Here is a 19,337-nt window from a genome sequence, read left to right as displayed (position 1 = left end):
GGTCGTCACCGACCCAACTACTAATCCGCCCCTTACCAGCTTATCTATGGGAGAGCGGACGGGATCCCGAGTTCTCTGATAGGTATGGTCGTATGTGTTTGAAATGGCTGCAATTGGGACATATATTCGACCTTCAAAACCTATTCGCCATACAAATTTATCGAGGCAGCATGTAACTAATGTACATTGAACGAAGAAAGAAAAATGCAGTTTTCGTGCTCCCGAAAGATTGTTCTAGGATTGGGTTTTCATGATTTCCAAGATAGCTAGTGGAGAGCTGGTCATGGTGAGGAAATTATGAATTTTGCTGACAATTGTCTCAGCCCTCCCACACAAGTTTCTCCATCGCATGCTGTTGCTAATCTCTCCAAATGACTACAGTTGCCCTTCGCTGTACAACCAAGCCCTATTCATGACCAGTTGGAACCAACAACCAATAGTGTCGGGTCTAGACTCAGCCGCAGCCAGGATAACCAATAAGGCAGACTGGCTTCACAGAACATTAACGCTATGCACCTCTGGGCTGGAATTCCATTTCCCCCGCCTCTCGCTCTTTCTTCCCCAAGGATCCTCTCTCAATCGCGACGGGATGCGCCAGTCTCGTGACTACCATCGGAAGCCTGACTTTATCCATCAATTCATTTGTGCGAAATTGCAGAGAAGCTCGTAGCGATTTGGACAGTGTATCACGCGAGCTGCACTCCCTACAAACAGTTCTTGAGCTTATCGAAGAAGACGCAAAAGACGACACGAAGCCATTCCCCGAGACTATCCAGCGCCATGTTTCTGGTATCGTGACAAATTGCGGGTCCGTTGTCGTCTAAATCCAGACATGTATAACAAAATATGGGGATGGCAAGGTCAGAAGTAAGGCCGCATGGGTGCTCAATGGCCAAGGCGACATGGGAAAGTTGAGATCCAGTCTGGAAGCCCATAAGTCGGCACTGGAGCTGGCACTCGACATGCTCACGTTGTCCCTCACGAAAGATATCAAGACCGACACTACCGAAATTCGCAACGATACAGCTGCTATCAAAGACGATACGGCTCAGATTCTTCAAGAAATTGTACAGCTTCAAGCCCGACTACCCGAAACAGCTGCTGCACCAAATGACTTCATCTTGCAGAAGTTTCTTGAGGATATGGCGACTTATACAGAAACAACTCTTGATGTTGATGGGGGATTCAGTGACAGAGCAAGCTCCAAGGCCCTGTCATTCATCGACGAGCGCGAGGAGAGTCCGCGTCTATCAAACCCTTCTGATCTTCCTGTCCGTACCTCACAGAATGAGTGCAATATCGAGGCCGATCAAGGGTCCCACTTATCAACCACGGCATATGATGACGATGGTGTGGCAAAGGCAGACGACCTGGAGCATCCCGAAGAGAATGTCTTTGCCAAGCTCGCAAAACGGAAATCCCTAATCAAGGGCTACGATGCCGATTTGGCCGAAAGAAACGTGACATCCCAAAGCCTTTCACCCTATTTAGAACCTACTCCTGGATCCGAAATTCTGGAACCAATTCCTCTGAAACCTGCGTGGGCCAAGTCCTCGGATTGCGATTACGTGGTAGAACAAACATCCGCCACTACACTTGATTCAACACGGAATGTTCAAACAGTCCTCACTAATCCAAGGCCAGACCATGTTGTACCGTCTATTCCAAAAAAGCTAATTCCTGACAAGCCTGGGGTGGAACGCAGAGCACATGTAAAAGATCTATCACCAGAGATGGTGTTTCGGGTAGCGTATAACGTCCACCCATTTTTCAACAACTTTGTCCACGATGTGCCTGTTCCAGACGATATTCTGAAGGCCGTTCCTCTTAAAAACGGACGTGAATTCACTACCTCTAGATTCACCTGGGTAACATGCCCACCGCACAAGATGGTTGCTGAAAAGTATTGCCTCAGACCCACATTCTACACAACAACGCCGGTGACAAAGTTCATACTGCTGGTGGTGGTGAGACCTTTGGATCAAGACCTCAGAAACACATGGAGCCTGATCCATAAAGTAATCGCTTATGCAGAAGAGAAGATTGGACCGGAGACTTGGAAACAGATCCGTGTGCACATCCACATTGAATGGCATATTTCCAAACTTTGTTTCGGGTTTCTCAAGATAATCGGGGCAATCCAGGATTTTAACATTCCTGCTAAGAGAGTATATCAAAAAATGGTTCTGCGCGCGGCTCTCACCCAAGACACTCTGGAAGTTACGGGGAAATACGTTGAAGGCACCATCCAGGAGGTATGTATTTTGATGTTGACCCATCTTTCACTACAACACACAGCTGATACAGGCACAGTCCACTGTGCAACTTCGTGAGGCGTACAGCGGAGAAAGCGGGGAGGTCCATCCTGCAGACATTCCCATCCGGGTAGTGGTAACACGAGGCCACGTCAATTACCCTGATTTTGCTCCATGGACGAGATCCATCAAGAGGATACTGGATGCTGAACATACCATACATATGGATTCTCCAAAGAGCAATATCGATAGAGATTATACCTTCTGTATAGGGCTTGGACCGCCAAAAAGCCTCTGGTCACGACCGATGATTCCATTGGCCTTATCAAGTTTGATGATCTGGTTAAGCAAACGAGAAGATTCAAAGACAGGATTCTGGGGTAGAAACCGATGTTCTTGTAAAAAAAAAACACGCTGCTGAATAGATCATGTTTAGTAATTACGTCTTCGCAAGACATATGGTATATCACCGAGCCAGAAGTAGGTTCAATTAGAACCGCTCAATATCGATAGTTCAATTGTTCTATCCAGGTTACACCCCGCTACCACCGTAGATCCCATTCCAACCTCAAAGTTGTACTCTGTGACCACTGGAACGCCTAAGAAGATACGTCTGGCGTATGAGGAAGATTGCCGAGAAAATAAGGTATGAGAGTAAAGGGGATGCATCGTTCGTAATATTGATACCGAGGCCGGTCGACTGTTTTTGACGTGGTTTTCCCTCCAACGGGTTGGTCTCACTCGTCGGCATGGTGATGGGAGACCCTCTCGTGGGTCGAGAAAAAGGTGGTGGTGGCGGCGGAGGAGGATGATGTGGTGCTGGCGGTGGGAGAGATGCCCCGGACCGTCGAGACAGAGAATTCCCTCCGTTTCGGGATTGGAGACCGTGCCAGCTGCCAGCTCCTCATGGCGCCGGGTCAGCTCCGGAACACCGACATGGCTCAGCTCCACGTCTGCGTAATGTTAATATGTTTCTAACGCATAGGTCTGATTTCATACCGTTGTCGTCGTCGTCGTCGTCGTCGTTCCCCTTCTGCTCCTCCCCCTTCTTCTTGAACCATTCGAGGGCATAGCCCCGAGCCTTCTCCACCAGGGTAACAATATGAACGACTCCAGTGAGTCCCTTCACCGCGAGATCGAAGATCACGGCCGAGGCAGACATCCTGGGCTGTTGCTATTGCTTCTGTTGTTATTGTTGTTGTTATTATTGTTTTTATTGTTGTTATTATTATTATTGTTATTATTATTGCTGTTGCTTCTGCTGCTGTGGTTGTCGAGATGATGGAAGAGAAAGAAGGCTAGACATATTCGTCAAGGTAATGAACATATCTACAGTTATATTGGAAAGAGCCAACGCTATGGGAACGATGTCTTAATACCAGCAGAGAAAGAAAAAACTATGGAAAACCGCCATATCCCACCCTTACAGCGGGTAAGACCAATCAATGCGTGTTGAAGGAGACAAATCACGTAGAAATAATCAATCGTGTTGATGAGACAAGTCACGACAAAAAACAAACCGTGGGACGGAAAACCACGTAAAACACAGTCGACCGACCTCGTTATCAGGCTTCACAATATGCGTCATCGCTGGGATGCCAGGTCGATAACCCTACCGAGACCAAAGTCTTATCGAGACAGGAAAGAGCAAGTATTTTGACTCCTCTATTATGTCTGTAATCATCACTAACGTATTTCTCCATAGGCGCCCCAACCAAAAAGTTATCTTGATTGCTGGCCGCCATCACCGAGATGGAACAAGGGACACCTACATTATACCCAGCCAAGCAGCGGTTGACAAGAACATTCCACCTGTCATGTCTACACGGCACAATACCTATATCCATTCAATATCTTGGGGCGGAGAAGAAATGATCAACATCAAGTTCGACCTGCGAACCAGTTCCCAGGGCTACGCCTTATACCAATGAACGAAAGAAACGGCAATTTGAACCTACAAGTAGACATATTCTAGATAGTGGTAATCAAAAAGGTCAACCTCTCAAGTCTTAGTGTACAAAAATAAAGTGCCTAAAGAATATGGTTTAGGTGGCATAAGCTGACCTTTCTTATATTACCAGTGTTTCATATTTCTAGCACCCTAAAGACATGTAGGATTGACAACAGGCATAGCTGCTTTGATCGCTATCTAGTCTGAGACTATAACAGAAAACAGATAACACAGTTACTGAGGATCTGGCCATGACTCGGAAATCTCTATCGCCTTGTGATCCACAATCGCGGCACCATAACGCTCACACATTGCAAACACGTTCTCCTTTGGCTGCAAAGTATATGGAGTCAAGATCCAACCCATTCCCGACATCATCGACTTTGAATACTCTCTCATAACCTCATCGTCCTTGGTGGACAGGGAAGGACCACCTAATCGAACCAGGGTATCGAGATAATGGTCAACGATGGTCATCTCATGCGTCCTACGATCCTCTACCGACAAAGCACCAACAATGAAATAGGTCAGATCGTGGAACGGGGATCCGATGTGGAAGGTCTGCCAATCGAGAAAATACGGATTTCCGGCCTTGTCGGAGTATGTGTTGCCAGTGTGCGGGTCGCCGTGGATCAAGCATATGAACTTTGGGTTCTTCGTCGCAAAATGCTTCTTGATAGCGGATACGGTACGCTCGCGGGAGTTCTTGATAACATCAGGGCACGGAGGCCGATCGGCTCCGAGGATTTGGTCATCCCACATCTCCGTGAGACCCATAATGATGCCCTCGTACGAAGGCGTGATCCATGGATACTTCTCAGATGAATATCCCCAAGTACTTGCGTGCAGCGCAGCAAGCTGTTCGGCGCCAGCTTTGAGTCTTTCAACCGGCCAAACTTCTTGAGGATTTCCAAACGTGAATCCAGAATGGTTCAAGTCCTCCATGACAAGGATACCCTGCTCTTCTTCGACTCCTGCCCACCATATTTTGGGAAGGGATATGTGACTCAGATTCGGCGCGACGAGGCTGAAGAAACGGGCTTCGTTCGTGTACGCTGCAATAAGCATATCCTTGTATCCCTCTACTGCCATCATGGCAGGGTTGAAACCTCCTTTGAGACAAACGTGCTTTGGCCGATCTGCATCGTTGTCATCTTGGTACTCGATTGTGAAGAAGAGTTTGCTGGCTGTTGCGTTGAGGATGCTTCGAGTGAGCTCGGCGGATCTGACATTGTGCCCAAGGACTTTGCTTAGCCAGGATGCGGTGACTTGGTTGGGGGTTGTGGGTAGAGGATGTGTGTCGGAAGCAGTCATCTTGAAGAGTATTGGTAGTGTCAAAAATGTCTTGGAATAGCAACCGTTGATACTTCCCCGCCTTTGTTGTTATATATGTGCGTGTTCAGTCTCGCTTGAGATATTCTGCAGTGATCCCTGTAATGTGTTACATTGAACCAAATGGTGCGTGTTCCGAGTCAGTGCAAGGGCTGTCAGTACCTACCTACCTATCCAAGCAGGGCCTACTAGACAGCAGAAGAGTTGGTGTCCTACATCTTAGGGTGCAAAAATAAATGACCTAATGGGAATGGCCTAGGTATCATAGCCTGACCTACCAATTTCGTCTCTTATGCTTTGATGGCCAATTTCTCTGATACCCTCTGGTCTGGGGGATTGACAAGATCCACCAAAAGATAGGTTCAATCCGAGTGTTGATTGATATGTTGTTGGTTCCTAAATCCCTCAGGGAAATTAGTGTCGTACGTTGACGGAGCATCCACCTGCCACGAATAGCAGTATCCATCAGTAACGGAACCTCACCCGGAAGTTTATGGCAAGTTCGTCATGTTAGGCGGCAACTATTGGTAGTTTGTTCCTTGCGATGGTTTGCCCTTGTCAGTCTTTGCTAATCCCCGCACAAAAAAATATTTAAAAAAATAGGACAACCCGGGCAAACAAGGGATCAAGGCACCAATCTTCGCAATCAACACATCGTCGTATCGAGATGAAGGAGAAATTCCGTTTCGAAATCGGTTGTTTGTCTTACGAAACGTATTCTTGCCCAACTGGATGCATCACTCGCATGAGCCTGTGCCTCGGCAGAAGATGATCGAACCGATCGAGTGGGTTCCATCTGCGCCGCTGGAGAATTATGAGATATGGCTATTCCATTTCTCTTTATTCGATTGTTTCGTTCTATTCAGTATCATCGAAATTACTTTCTATCGACATGGGTATCAGAGATAGCTATTATCCATCAGTAATCGCCTATTTGGTTGTTTACGACATCGCTGTCGGGTTGAGGCTGTGGGTTCAAAGTCTTAAGAAAGCCATTGATTACGACGAAGTATCATGTTGCTTTCTCTGGTAAATCCTCCCTTTTGCTTCTTCAATCTACCATCAAATCGGCTAACCAGGGTCCAGGTTGGATTCATTATCATTTGCGTCGCGGAGCTTCAGGCGATACGATACGGCGTTTGGGCTACGGTGATGGAAAACGAGTTTGACCTTACGAAGGCAGCGGTGGTGTCCCTTCCTCATCATCCTTCATATGACTGGCTTTCTAACATATAATAGTTTTGCACAACCGCTCAAATCGCCTATATACTTACGACCGGCCTTTCGAAGCTCGGCGTCGGGCTTGTTCTCTTCCGCCTCGCAAACGGCGCCGACATGAGAGCAGTCCGAATAATCCTCGTCATATCCATCATGATCTTCACCCTATGGTGCTTCGTTACAACGTTGAGATTTGGCCTCCAATGTTGACCGCTGTCCGTCGCTTGGGTTGTTGGAAAGGGCACATGCCTCCCAACTTCTGTTTTAGGGACCACTGGTCTAGCTCTGTCCAGCATGGATGTCACAATCAACTGGTTCTATGCGGTAGGTCGAACTCTCTTTTATGATTGATGATTGCTGACTGTCTTCCGCAGCTTCTTCCTGTCTATATACTATACAAGACTCAGATTCGTCTCAAGATCATGATCATAATCACGGTTCTACTCGGATGAAGGTCTGAGAAAGAGAAATGCTTGTTTCCTCTGTAGCGATTATAAAATCTGCAGCATGCTGGTTCGTGACATAAGCTACCAGCATTCTTGTAATACACAAACTTGTTTACCAATGATGATTGTTGGATGATAACTGCATTGCCTTCCTTCAACTGGGTGTCATCAATGAGAGAACAAAGATGTTACTAGTCGTCGTTGTATCACGTCCTGATGTAATCACATTTCGGACCGATTCAACCACTCTGGATAGGCACGAGGATTCTAGTCCAACAACCTGCAAGCCAACGTGTATTTTGACCTATCCAAGGGTTCGACAAATCTGTTGTGCTTCTCCAACAAGTGCGGGGAAGAAGCTACAATATGGCACTGCATGAAACGGTCAAGAAGCAGTGCAATGATATTACTCTCGTTTCCGTCTTGGCGCGGGGTTTGAGTGACCCCATGTGCATACATTTCTGACCGAGGGGATCAACAACTTCGGCAGTTTGGAACTCGTAGAGAATCGGCCGAATATATGAACACCTTTCCCCGACTGACTCAGAAGCACACCATCAACTCCTGCTTTTTATCTGACTTCACATACACTGAAACTATCATCATGGCATCCTACTATCCTGAAGGCGAATGCTACTTTGTTAGAAGCTCTCTCAGACTGCCCAACAACTGGAATGCTAATAACAGAAACAACTTCTACAGCCACATTCTTGTTGAGTACTACTGGAACGGTTGGACCGCAACCAGTACCCAAAGCAGGTCTCACAGAAGATCTTCATGGAGACATGGAACTCCTTCAGGTATCAACAACACTCGTTTCGGTGACTGGGACAGATTCTGGGTAGGCGAAAGCAGAGACAAGAACCCTGAAATCATGACAGCCATGCATAGCCACCCCAACAGTCTCAACTGGAACGAGTGTCGTGATCTCAACAACGGTGGACCGCGTAAGTACATCCTTCGTCCCATTCAGATCCAGAGCCGTGAGACTGAGTGGCTCTGGATCGACGGCACAATCCCTATCAGAGCCGTATACTTCCCCGTCGCGCAGCAGACGGATCAGGCTTTCGCAAACCTGTGTACCTATGTTGTCATCGACTTCAGACACAGAGAGGAGATCGATATCATGGACTATCGTGGTTTCAACTTCAATAAATTTCGTGTGACATCTCACGCCGGCCTTGGTTGGAGAGAGAGTCTCACTTGGGGTTTCCACATGCCCGACATCATTGCCTACCTGACCATCCCCCACAAGCTGCGCAACCCAGACCAGCGGCTGTTCAAAGCCAAGGACCGACGTGATGATCTGGTCGTTTGCGCCTCGTCGTCGATCACTTGGAGAAGCTCCTCCACAGTCATACACCATCCTGATTTCTTCCGTCAGATTGACTTTGCCGACGTCCTCAGCGCAACCTTTGGAGTCGAGGTTGGCTGGCGACCTTATGAACCATCCAACTTCCTTCGAAACCTTATCATCGACCTGGTCAATCTCGGCCTTGGTTTCATTCCGGGCGTCGGGCCTATTCTGTCGGTTGCGTTCGGTATAGCGGTGCAGCTGCTTGAGGATCCTAAATCATTCAGCCATGAAAACATTCTGGACCTCAATCAGGCAATCATGGATAACGTGACTCGTTCGGCGAACAAACATCGAAAGTATCTCGCACCGGGCTTCATGGGCAAGGGGCGCGGTCGCCAGGAACTAGTTCCGTTGAGCGATGATGAACGGGCTAGTCGACAGAAGTATGGCGAGGAGTTGAACGAGAAGCTCACCAAGGAGCTTAATCCTCAGGTGGTGATTCGATCGCTGTTGGATCAGGAGCTGTTGTTGTATGGAGCTGCTAGTCTCAATGGTGTTGGGGAAGAGGAGCAGACTGAGGTGCAGACGATCTCGATTGATGCGGCGGAGGAGGAAAAGGAGACGGTTGAAGGGGATGAGAGCAAGAAGGACGAATAGTTGGACGTTGAACCGAAACAAAGTGACGGATTAATTTGGTGAGATGATTTAGTTCGAGGTAGTTGTTAGGTACTGGACCAAATTGACTGTTGAGTGATTGATTGATCACAACGCTGTATTGCTATGAGATGGTAAATTATTGGCTCAATTTATGACATTTAGGCTCTACTTCTAGTTTATTCATTATTTATTTACCCTAAACCTTAGAGAACAACGTTTCTGTTATACACTATCATCCACTGCAGCTTCGCCTGGTGACTACCAGTAGGTGGAGTGACACATGCCGTAGACTTCCCCGGCCGATTCAGGTGACGGACTACCCTCTTCACACATCACAGGAGGCTACCCACCAAGGAAACAAACACATTCCTAATTTCCAGGCCTTCAGGCGACTTCTGTTTGTCATGATCCATATGATGCATTATCTACTTTACAGGACGGTATAGTCCTTTTGCCACGCGCTGTCGTTCGCCAGATCGTCAGGAAGCTCTCGCGCTCAAGTGGCTTGTTTTTGTAGCGATTAAGTTATTCCATAGTCTCTTCGTCCGCATTGCGCTTTCGCTTCTGTTGGTTTGATGCAGACATTGTGACGGATGGGGTTTTGATATAGTTTCATGGTATTGGTATGTGACTTTAAATAACCCATACTCAATTTTCAGGCAGTCAGGGTTGACGCGGATCTGATATCAAATCTCGCTATCGCGTTGTTACGGAGGCAGTGGTGAACGCGGCTGTCAGACTGTTGTCGGGGAATCATAATTAGGACGCAGATTTGTCTGTAGTGGATGGCAACTTCATCTAAGAGTTGTAGGAATGCCGATTACGGATTTATTCTGTATTTCCAGACTTAGATAATGGCGCCAGTACGAGCACGTACACTATACCAATTCATTTCGTATAATGACGTTTGGCTCCTTTGGGTCATCGGTCAAGGGGGGTCGTTGTCGCCCAAAGCCCAGTAATCCCTAAACTATACGCCGCATCTCAAGCACAATGGCACCATCACAACGCTCCGTCATGAGGTCAGATAGCCTTATTCTCAGAACGTCTCTAAACCGACAAGAACGCCACCGCAAGGCGCGTAGACCTATCCATGATTTTAATGAGTATCCTCCGCAATTGCAGCAACAACAACGACAACAACCAAGATGTCTGCCTAGGCCACCGTCTTCGATGCCGTCGTGAAGGGGCTCACTGGAGTCGTACATATTGTTACCGTGGTGGAGACGAGGCCATAGTCCGGACGGCTCGGGCGTGTAGGTCGAAGAGTCTTCCCTCTCGGAGCTCGAGGCCAAGGGGACGCTTCGGCAGCTTAGACCGGCGTGAGAGAAGCCAGTCATAACATAAGCTCTGCCTCGGAATAGTCGCCTGTGGAGCTGCATCGTCGCGCATCTATTGGTATGCAGCGCAACGGTCGTTTTCTTCTTTCTCGGTTTCTCGTTTATCGTCGTCTCGTCGCTTGTGTGGCGATGGGTTTCATGCCATCTTGACTCCACGCCTTGAGGGACAGCTGTGTCGTTAGTAATGAGGTATGTTGGCGTGAGTGGTTGTAAAGAAGCAGTCATGTACCAACCCTAGTACCCTTGTCACTGGACTAATTAGACCTACCCTTGCTTGTCACTTGAACTGGGCTGCTGGGGATCCTTCGCGGCAGGCTGTGCCAGGCTAAGCCAAATTCTCAGGCGACTCGGTAGTTTTAGAAACGTGATGGCCAATCACGAGTAGGGGATGAGTTTTACTGCAGGGGTGCCCGGTCATGGCCCCCAACTTCAAGCACGGACCAGTGAAGATGGATGATATTCGAATTTTTGTCGATGTCATGTCATGTCAGACAAACAAAATCTCTAAAATTTATCTTCTGATTTATGTATTTTATTGAATCAATTGTTGGTATATCGGCATATCAGCAAGTAGAACGTGATATGTTTGTTGCTAGTGAATCAGAGGCGGACTGGTTATGTGCCAATTGGTTGCAGAACTGCCTTTGATCCATAGTTAAACTCTATTATGTCTTTATTCATATATCAAGTAAAGCTTAGACTATCTATTTATGATATATCCTAGAATTGTAGATATTATTATCATAGTTATATCTTATTCTGGTTGTTGCTGAATTATGACCACTAATGTAATGGTCTGTCAGTATCCAGGCAGAAGAGAAGAATGGCACTCATCTTTTACTCCCAGGCTCCCACAAACACAGCAATCTACCAAATCACCAAAAACTCACAAAACAAGCAAACTTCACCACAAGCAACGACATCACCATCAAGACATGTAAGCTACCAATGCAAAATACTACCCTGACCCAGTTGATACATACTAAATGCTGACATGCTCCGTGCCCCCACAATCTCCGTGTCCGTGTCCGTGTCCGAAATCCTTCACGACATGGCCCCTCCCACGACCTATTTCTTCCACGCCTACTCCGTCCGTATATTTTTTTTCTCCCTATTCCTTATGCCCATCATGTCTACACCGGCGGTATACTCGTCCCTCGAAAAGGAAGACCGGACGGATGAAAAGACCCCTGACCACCAAACTACTTCGTCTCCACTAAACACCAAACATGGCAATAAAGGCCTTTACAAACTCGATAGCTGGTTAAGAGCTTACGTTATCATCCTGTGTATCTACTTCGCCGGAGCAGTTTTCTGTCTCGCTTGGTCATACACAGGTGCTGTGCTGGACACAGATGCTTCGAAACGTCGCGTCTTTCGCACAAGCCCTTCTTTCCCCGTCGATCAGCTTTACTCCGGTATAGCTCTATCCTCACTCCTCGGACCTGCAGCCGTCCTCGTACAATTCGTTGTTTGGGATTTTCGAAGATTGCATCTTTTTGCTCTTACCACACAACAGCCTGTTGCAGTCAAGGATCTCGATGACATTGCGGAAAGTCTGACGCTGTTGACTTTGGGGACGGTTGTCAAGTATTCTTGGTGGTATGGTGTTATGCACGCTGCCTTGATCCTTACCAGAACACTACTTGTGCCTGTCGGAACACTTATCCTTACTGTTGGACCGTACATACACTACAAAGATGGCTTGGGCGTCGTCGGACTTCCTATCTCAGCGGCTGATGCGCTTAGCTCCAACATCACATCCCTATCAACGGCCATGGGCGGCAATCCCAATTCCAAGTTCCATCCTTCACTCTCAAAGAACGACACCTTTCTCTCTCAGACAGTCTTCACCTTTGTAGGCAGTCTCGTGTCTCAAAATGCCCTCGCAAACGTCGACTCAGGCATCTTAGGTCCCGTCCCAACACATAACTTGACCTTTGCTACAAACACTACCTACGAAGGAGTAGTCTTTTTCAACTGGACCGCCAACTGTGAAGCCGCCACTGAAGTAAACTACACTTCGTACAAAGACGACGGCAACACGGTTTACAACTTCACCCTTCCTGACGACAGCGTGGAAAGCATCGAACTCTTATCACAAGGCTCGCAGAGAATTCGATTTTGGAGTAACGCGACGAAACACGGCAGCGATAAGATTCCAACCTCTGGCACGACGTACTTTCTATCCGCTACAAAATCGATCCCGAATATCAACGAGACCGCCCTTCGAAACCGCGGTGACGATAAAAGTCTTGTCCAAACCGATGGCGGCGACTGGATTTCCCGGACAAAGTGTACTCCCCGTCTGGAATGGCTTGTCGGATCTTGTACATTCAATGGCACAGTCATGGCATCTTGCTTCGCAAAAGCCGACTCCAATAAGACAGCTCTCGACACGCAAGCCTTGGACTCCTTAAGTGTATACATGTCCGCCATACCATGGTACATTATCCGAAAACAAATCAGTATTGTCGACGACACTCTCGATACACTCTACACGATCCCTACTTCGAAAGATTTCGGTCACTTCTTCGGAAACATGGCGCACGCGATTGTCTCCATTACTACGGCTGGTTACTTTGGTACATCTGAAGTTCAGACCATGTCAAAGGTCATTGAATCAGTTTACATCGTGCGATGCAGTATTTTGATCGCTGTGACTGTCATGCTTTTCCTCACTGTTACAGTATCCATTATCGATATTATTCGTAACCGCGTGAAGCGCCTACCGCAGCTACATGCTAGTTTCTTGGCTATCTCTCATGCTGTACGTGGTCAGTGGTGGGATCAAGAGCTTGTTGGTTATAAACCGTGGGAGGCGACAAAGTCAAGGAGTGGAGGGGAGTCTACAGTCATGTTTGGGTTGGATACAGAGGATCCGAGATACATTAGGCTTGCACCGACTGTGGCACCGATTCGTTGAGTTGAGATATTGCATTCTACCTAAATGCTTGTATAGACACAGCTAGTAGAACAAACAAAAAAAAGAACCTTTGCTATGTGAAGCAACCAAAAAAACGCCGCCGAACTCTCAAAGCCGCATACATGATGTGGCCACTCTGTTGGGCCGTCTAACCCAGGCTCTCAGACTCGTCCTGGCCATCACTCGGCCTCGTCATCATCGCGGTACTCGTACGGGAGGTCGATCTCGCCAAAGTGCTCAGCCCGATGAAACTCGCGGTCAAGCCAAACACCGCGACGAATGAGCCTGGTTGTCATGTGGACGATCAGGCGGCGCTCGGCGGTGAACTCAGCGTTGTGATGATAGTTGAGTCCGATGATTCTTCCAAACGCGTTGTTGGCGTGTTCATCGGGATACTCGTCACCCTCGTAGTCATCAACGTAGACAGTGTTCACAACAGACTGGTGGTAGGACCACCATCCAACAAACCCGTTGTTGCAGAGGCGGACCATCCACTGGGTGCTACTCGAGTATTAGCTACCGGTACTAAGGTCAGAGAATAGAGAGTCTAGCTTACAGAGCATCGCGGTAACCGCGGAGGTCCTGACTGATAGGACAGAAACGGAACTTGGTCAAGTCGAAGCAGTCCTCATCGCGAAGCTCCTCGCGCGGGACTCCTCGAAGAAGGTCGATTAGATGGAGTAGAGTGATGCAACCAGAAGTCTGGGTTCCCATAAGAGGAAACTTAAAGTCCGCCAGAAGGGGTCCGGGGAAGGGACGGTCTCGGATGACGAAACCGAAGGTAAGTTCACCCCAGCCATGTCCGTAACACTCCATCCACATGACGAGGCCACGAATGCTGGCCATGTTGCCCTCGACATCACGAAACGGAATGCTCGTGTCGAGTTCAAGATAGAAGTGGTAGCGACAGGTCTGATCGCCACGAACAGGGCAAACCTGAAGTGAGAAGGAGGTAACGCCGGAACGCACAGCGGCGTTGAGGATATGGCTAGATTTCCTGTCGATATCCTCGAGATCAAAGATCTCTCGGCGAGAAGCTGGGATGCGTTTCCAGGTCTTGAAATTCATGTTGTTTCTCTTGGTGTGAGGAAATATTGGGATCATGGTGCGAGGAAACATTGTGAGTTTGTTTTTCCAGTGTCACTCGAGGAGGGAATCAGGAGACGACGGCTCCAGGTGATTTGTTCTAGTGAAGATGATGAAAGAGAAAATGAAGATCAAACAGCTTGTTGAACTGTTTGTGTATTTCGATACTTGGGGGAAAATAAGTGCTGGGGGAGGGAACAAAACGCTGTTGTATTTGTGGTAGCTTTGCGTTTGTGAGGGAGGGGGGAAGATTATTGCTTGTCAGGCTGCATAGCATGTCAGAAAGAAATTGCCAGACGCACTAAGATGCATTCCCTGTGGCAACGTATCTGATAGCAGGAGGGAAAGATTCAAACTTACAAAAGGTTCGATGAAAAGAGAATGATCTGCTGAACTGCCACTCCGTTGCAAGTATGTATCTGGCTTGGCAGATATTCCAGTCTGTGGTCAGTAGAAAGGGTTAGAATTATGCCGGCCGTTTTGAAAGTCCGCCCTGGCGTTCAATCTTGTACCTAAACTTGTGCCGAGCTCGTCTTTAACTCAGAGACCGCTTCTGCCTGCAAGTTCGGTCCCAGTTCCAGCTGTCGGCTTGTGCACATTAGAGTACACAATATTCCCATGCAAGCTTCTCTTGAGTCTTGCCAGTCTTCTTCGATAATCCCTTTCAGATTCATCAGGTCCCCTTGCTCTCTTCCCATACAACACCACTTTTACTTTCTCATATCCACTCCAGAGTGATTCTTCTTTTGTTGGAGCAGTGTCACTCCCATCAGTCAGGATCATCACATCCCTGTATCGACCAACAAGTAGCCAGTCCTTCACTGGCTGTGTCCCTGCAAGTAAGTAACAACTCTTGAATCGATCCTCGGAAGTATAAGTCACTGATGCCCCTTGTCGAACTAGGAATCGGACTGCCTCGAGACTGCCGCATGCACTTGCAATCATGACCGCCGATCTAAGGGGGCAGCCCTCGAAATCGATGTCTGCGCCGATGGCCAGGCAGTTCTCGAGAATTGTAACGATGTTCGATGCCGCAGCGCGACACAAAGGACTCCAGCCTCGAGATGGTTCAAGATTCAAGAATGTCTTGAAAGATTCTAAAGGCACATACCGCCGATACTTACGGAAACTTGACGTCAAGAACGCCAAGCTGGAGAAGGACCGCCATTCCAAATGCCATGGAAAGGGGCCTATGTCCGCCAGGTCCGGATAGTTGTTGAGCGCGAAGTAGAATAGATCATCTTCACAGACGATACAATGCATCAAACTCCGCCCAGCATGATCTTCCGCGAGAAGGTCTTGTTGAAGCTCGCTCATGTTTCCAAGGATTGCCTCTGTCATCGGGATATCGTCACAGGCGGCTGGAAATTGTTGTGGTGATCTTTGATCCAAGAGTTCCTCTGACAATCCGCTTGGTAGTAACTCGTAGAGCTCTTGGAAGAGCTCAGGTCCAAACCAGCGAATCATGGAAGTAAGTGATCCAAACCTGCAGAGTGTTGATGTTGAAGCTCCAAGTCTAATCAAGTGACAGGCCATGTCGACAGACCGAGCGTACATCAGCGGCGTCCAACCATTGTCATCTGATGCGTCCACAAGAGCACCATGGTTTACCATCAGAGACACTCCCGACTTGTTTCCGAGCCAAGAAGCAATATGCAATGGCGTTGTAAACGCGTGGTGTGTTCCTGATCGCCAGTTCTTTGTGCCATGAAATACGGACAATGATTGACGGTTGAGTATTGCACTCAAATCCTTTCCCCTGAATCACGTCAGTAACTCTCTGTAGATGAGTCACAGTACCTACCTCTTGGCGCCGAGATGTTTTCTACATTCGTTAATCAGAGCGGTAAGATCCAACGTGTTGCTGTTCCATACAGCATCGTGGAAGAGAAAGTCCTCGTCGGTGACAAGACTCCCCCCCTACAACCAATACCTCCCCACGATGTCCGTCAGTTGGTTGCTGAAGATGGCTCGAGTCGATGCAATCTCGATAACACTATCCTCGACTCCGTTTGTATACTTGGCAGACAGTACGCTTGCACCATGTTCCAAAAGCCATTTCACCATGGCCGGCCTCTCTAGCTCCAGTGCCAGTATAAGTGCTGGCCCTCCCTGTTTTGTAGGCATGTGAATATCGATTGGGCACCCTGAATCCATAAGAGACGTTATACCTGAGTAGTCATACGCCCTAACCGCTCTCTCCAATGCTGTTGCCAAGTGGTCCCACGTCTTCTCGGATCCTTGACGCTTTCCATGTTCTCGGCGATCTTCCTCGTTCTTTGCCTCTTGCAAGGTGTACACAATTTCTACAAATCCTAGCTCAAGGGCGATTATTCCCGCCGTCTTGCCAAACGTATCGAAGCAGACACTTCACCACGGCTAAGCTTCCCACTTGTGCTGCCAAATTCAGTGGTGTTTGATAAAGGTTGTTTCTAGCCGCAGCATCCAATCCATTCCCTAAGAGGAGTTCCACAGCTTCCGCTGAATTCATGAATGCTGCAACGTGCAATGGGGTAGAGTCCTGGTGCTGCACCAGAGCTTCTTTTTTTGCTAGACCTTCCTCAAGTAAATATCTCAAGCAGGCAAGGCTTTTCGAGTTAGATGCCACATGTAGTGCATTCGTTGGGTCTACGAGAAGATCTCTGGTCGGGTTCTTGTTCACGACACAGAGGGGTTCCGAATCAGTCCAACTCACTTCGGCCGACAGCTTAGCTACATGTGCCACAAGGAGCTCCAGAAAGGCTACATTGTCAACTTCAATAGCTGAGCGTACGGCTTCAAAGGGTAGTACGCCATCAATGAGTGGACTAGCGCCGTTCTGAAGTAGTAGCTAGGCAAATTGAAAAGAATGTTTGCGGATGTGGTGGTTGACAGCAGAATCTCTGCCATAACCTGATTCCGGCTGATTGATTTCAAGTCCTCGGCCTATGAGTTCCTCTGCCAACCAAAGTATCATGCTCGTATCCTCATCTGTTGCAAGCATATGCAAAAGCGACAGGTTCTGGTAGGCTGAGGGGGAAACCAATTTCTCTGTATCAGCATGTTCGAGAATCTTTTTGTATATCTGGATCCCGGATTCTGAGTTGCATATTTTCAGTGCCACAGTTCCCTGAAAGGCCACCTCAATGGGAGAGGAAACACCGTCATGACAATGAAGGTTTGCATCTTTCTCCAACATGAATTCAATCATATCCAGGTTTGCACATTTGATGACGTACTGAAAGACACTCGATACCTGCTCAGAGTTCTTCACTTCGTTCCAATACTCCGTGTGCTCAATAGCCTTGCGAATCGTACGAAAAGAGCCAGAACGGTCCAGAGCTACCCCAAGTGAGAGCAATCCGCTTTGCCTGACTTGTTTCTCATGTGCCTGCATTACCCCGTGTTGTAACAGGACGGCACATATGTCATGATACCTATTGCCAATGTATTTATGTGGCGTCTCGCGGATCCATTCCCATAGCGTTGGCTCGTTATCCTCTTGCCTCCGAGTCAGGTCCTTAGGTATAAGAGTCTTGATGATGTCAAGATTAATGGTTATTTTCTTTCTGTGCAAAACATCACTGATGTATCTCTGAATTGGTAACCGAGCTTCATGCCTGCAGCTGATTGCCTCGGGATAAACCCTAGCCAGTACCTGAACTTGATCTAGAGAGTTTTGACAACCCACAAAGTGCAAGGGGACAGGATCTACCTTTGTCATAGCCTTAAACTCTTGGCTACTCGTTAGTAGGTAATCGATAACTTGTTCGGTGTCCACTGGCTTTGGTGTGTTCGACGCTCCTTCATAGCTCATCAAGAGACCTGACATCCAAGACAAGAACTTTCTCCAGTCCACTAGATGATGGTACTGGGTTATGAGTAAAAAAGTAAAGGGCGTCTGGTTTTCACTGTTTATCATTTGAAAGCCCTTGATCATACCGTGAGGATCCAGCTCGTACATGTGTTTGAAAAAGTCATGTGCTTCCCCGCGTATTATCCAGTAAATATGAAGGATGTTATTCCCCTTAGTGTCAGGGGCAAAAAGGCTGACGCCCGCGTCTTTGTGATCCAGCCAGGACAGTCTTTCCTGCTCCGGGTATACCAGTCAACCAGAGTTTGGACCCAGGTGTCTCTATCCGGCGAACGAAATCTGTAGATTCTGTCAACCAGAGGCCTGTCATTGAATGTCGCAGTTTAATGCTGGTTGCCAGATTATCTTGCGGGTCCGCCTTCATGAAATAACTGAGGACTTGCTGCTTCTGAGCATTGAGATTTATGAGTGTTTATCTCAATTCTTTTCACGATCTTCTCAACCTTAGAGATGCTTTCTCCGAGCTTGTCCATTTTCGTGAGCGATGTTTGTAGTTTTTGCATCGAATCAGCCGCCAAAGCCATGTTGATTGTCTCCTTGTGACGGGAGAGCTCGTCCAGTAGGTTATTTGTTTCAGAGGAGGAGAAAGGCCATTTGAGGTGTTGGTAGATGCTATCAACTTTTGAGCGTACGAAGCGTTCTGTAGCTTTCTTTGTCGTCATTTCGATACGGCTCAAAGTTTTGAAGCAGTGATTGAGGTAGTGATTTCTTAGCGTCGGATCAAATTGATCTCCTTCTGCTTCCATATCAGAGGCCAGGGCCTCGAGAACTCGGAGGACACTTCCAAGGTTATTGATCTCGTCGGCGAGGGCCGATACATCGGGTTTTGCATCTTTAGCGGCTCTCACAAATTTGTAGGTATACTTGAAGGTGACATCAGCCAGCGAGATGAGTCCCGCGATGCTAGCTGCCAATGACAAGGGATCGGACATGGTCGTCGGGCCTGAAATGACTCAGGATGTACTCTGTAGAGAGG

The 19,337-nt window shown here is 47.8% G+C and overlaps 8 protein-coding genes across 8 annotated transcripts, besides 3 other annotated features; 3 read left to right on the top strand and 5 right to left on the bottom strand.

Annotated features, from left to right (window-relative positions):
* Window positions 1–902: 902 nt before the first annotated feature.
* On the top strand, window positions 903–2,566 carry FPSE_08265 (uncharacterized protein; the record flags this gene model as incomplete). The annotated part of the gene is made up of 3 exons (XM_009261383.1): window positions 903–2,255; window positions 2,299–2,391; window positions 2,528–2,566. 3 exons carry the CDS (start codon window positions 903–905, stop codon window positions 2,564–2,566), a joined length of 1,485 nt encoding a protein of 494 aa, XP_009259658.1.
* Window positions 2,567–2,741: 175 nt separating this feature from the next.
* FPSE_08266 (uncharacterized protein) lies at window positions 2,742–3,417 on the bottom strand (the record flags this gene model as incomplete). The annotated part of the gene is made up of 2 exons (XM_009261384.1): window positions 2,742–3,208; window positions 3,255–3,417. The coding sequence occupies 2 exons, from the start codon at window positions 3,415–3,417 to the stop codon at window positions 2,742–2,744; spliced, it is 630 nt and encodes a 209-aa protein (XP_009259659.1).
* Window positions 3,255–3,281: a microsatellite.
* A 5-nt stretch (window positions 3,418–3,422) lies between the features above and the next one.
* Window positions 3,423–3,531: a microsatellite.
* Window positions 3,532–4,440: 909 nt separating this feature from the next.
* Window positions 4,441–5,520, bottom strand: FPSE_08267 (uncharacterized protein; the record flags this gene model as incomplete). Its single annotated transcript, XM_009261385.1, has 1 exon — window positions 4,441–5,520. The coding sequence occupies one exon, from the start codon at window positions 5,518–5,520 to the stop codon at window positions 4,441–4,443; it is 1,080 nt and encodes a 359-aa protein (XP_009259660.1).
* A 599-nt stretch (window positions 5,521–6,119) lies between these two features.
* Window positions 6,120–6,140: a repeat region.
* Window positions 6,141–6,415: 275 nt separating this feature from the next.
* FPSE_08268 (uncharacterized protein) lies at window positions 6,416–6,908 on the bottom strand (the record flags this gene model as incomplete). The annotated part of the gene is made up of 4 exons (XM_009261386.1): window positions 6,416–6,447; window positions 6,615–6,682; window positions 6,714–6,763; window positions 6,813–6,908. 4 exons carry the CDS (start codon window positions 6,906–6,908, stop codon window positions 6,416–6,418), a joined length of 246 nt encoding a protein of 81 aa, XP_009259661.1.
* Window positions 6,909–7,806: 898 nt separating this feature from the next.
* FPSE_08269 (uncharacterized protein) lies at window positions 7,807–9,156 on the top strand (the record flags this gene model as incomplete). Its single annotated transcript, XM_009261387.1, has 1 exon — window positions 7,807–9,156. The coding sequence occupies one exon, from the start codon at window positions 7,807–7,809 to the stop codon at window positions 9,154–9,156; it is 1,350 nt and encodes a 449-aa protein (XP_009259662.1).
* Window positions 9,157–11,625: 2,469 nt separating this feature from the next.
* FPSE_08270 (uncharacterized protein) lies at window positions 11,626–13,422 on the top strand (the record flags this gene model as incomplete). Its single annotated transcript, XM_009261388.1, has 1 exon — window positions 11,626–13,422. One exon carries the CDS (start codon window positions 11,626–11,628, stop codon window positions 13,420–13,422), a length of 1,797 nt encoding a protein of 598 aa, XP_009259663.1.
* A 179-nt stretch (window positions 13,423–13,601) lies between these two features.
* On the bottom strand, window positions 13,602–14,541 carry FPSE_08271 (uncharacterized protein; the record flags this gene model as incomplete). Its single annotated transcript, XM_009261389.1, has 2 exons — window positions 13,602–13,923; window positions 13,979–14,541. 2 exons carry the CDS (start codon window positions 14,539–14,541, stop codon window positions 13,602–13,604), a joined length of 885 nt encoding a protein of 294 aa, XP_009259664.1.
* Window positions 14,542–15,048: 507 nt separating this feature from the next.
* Window positions 15,049–19,293, bottom strand: FPSE_08272 (uncharacterized protein; the record flags this gene model as incomplete). The annotated part of the gene is made up of 4 exons (XM_009261390.1): window positions 15,049–16,267; window positions 16,442–16,814; window positions 18,593–18,749; window positions 18,805–19,293. 4 exons carry the CDS (start codon window positions 19,291–19,293, stop codon window positions 15,049–15,051), a joined length of 2,238 nt encoding a protein of 745 aa, XP_009259665.1.
* Between the last annotated feature and the right edge of the window lie 44 nt (window positions 19,294–19,337).

Source organism: Fusarium pseudograminearum, chromosome 2, assembly GCF_000303195.2.
Source record: "Fusarium pseudograminearum CS3096 chromosome 2, whole genome shotgun sequence".
Classification (NCBI taxonomy): domain Eukaryota; kingdom Fungi; phylum Ascomycota; class Sordariomycetes; order Hypocreales; family Nectriaceae; genus Fusarium; species Fusarium pseudograminearum.
This window is presented reverse-complemented; position numbering and strand designations above follow the sequence as displayed.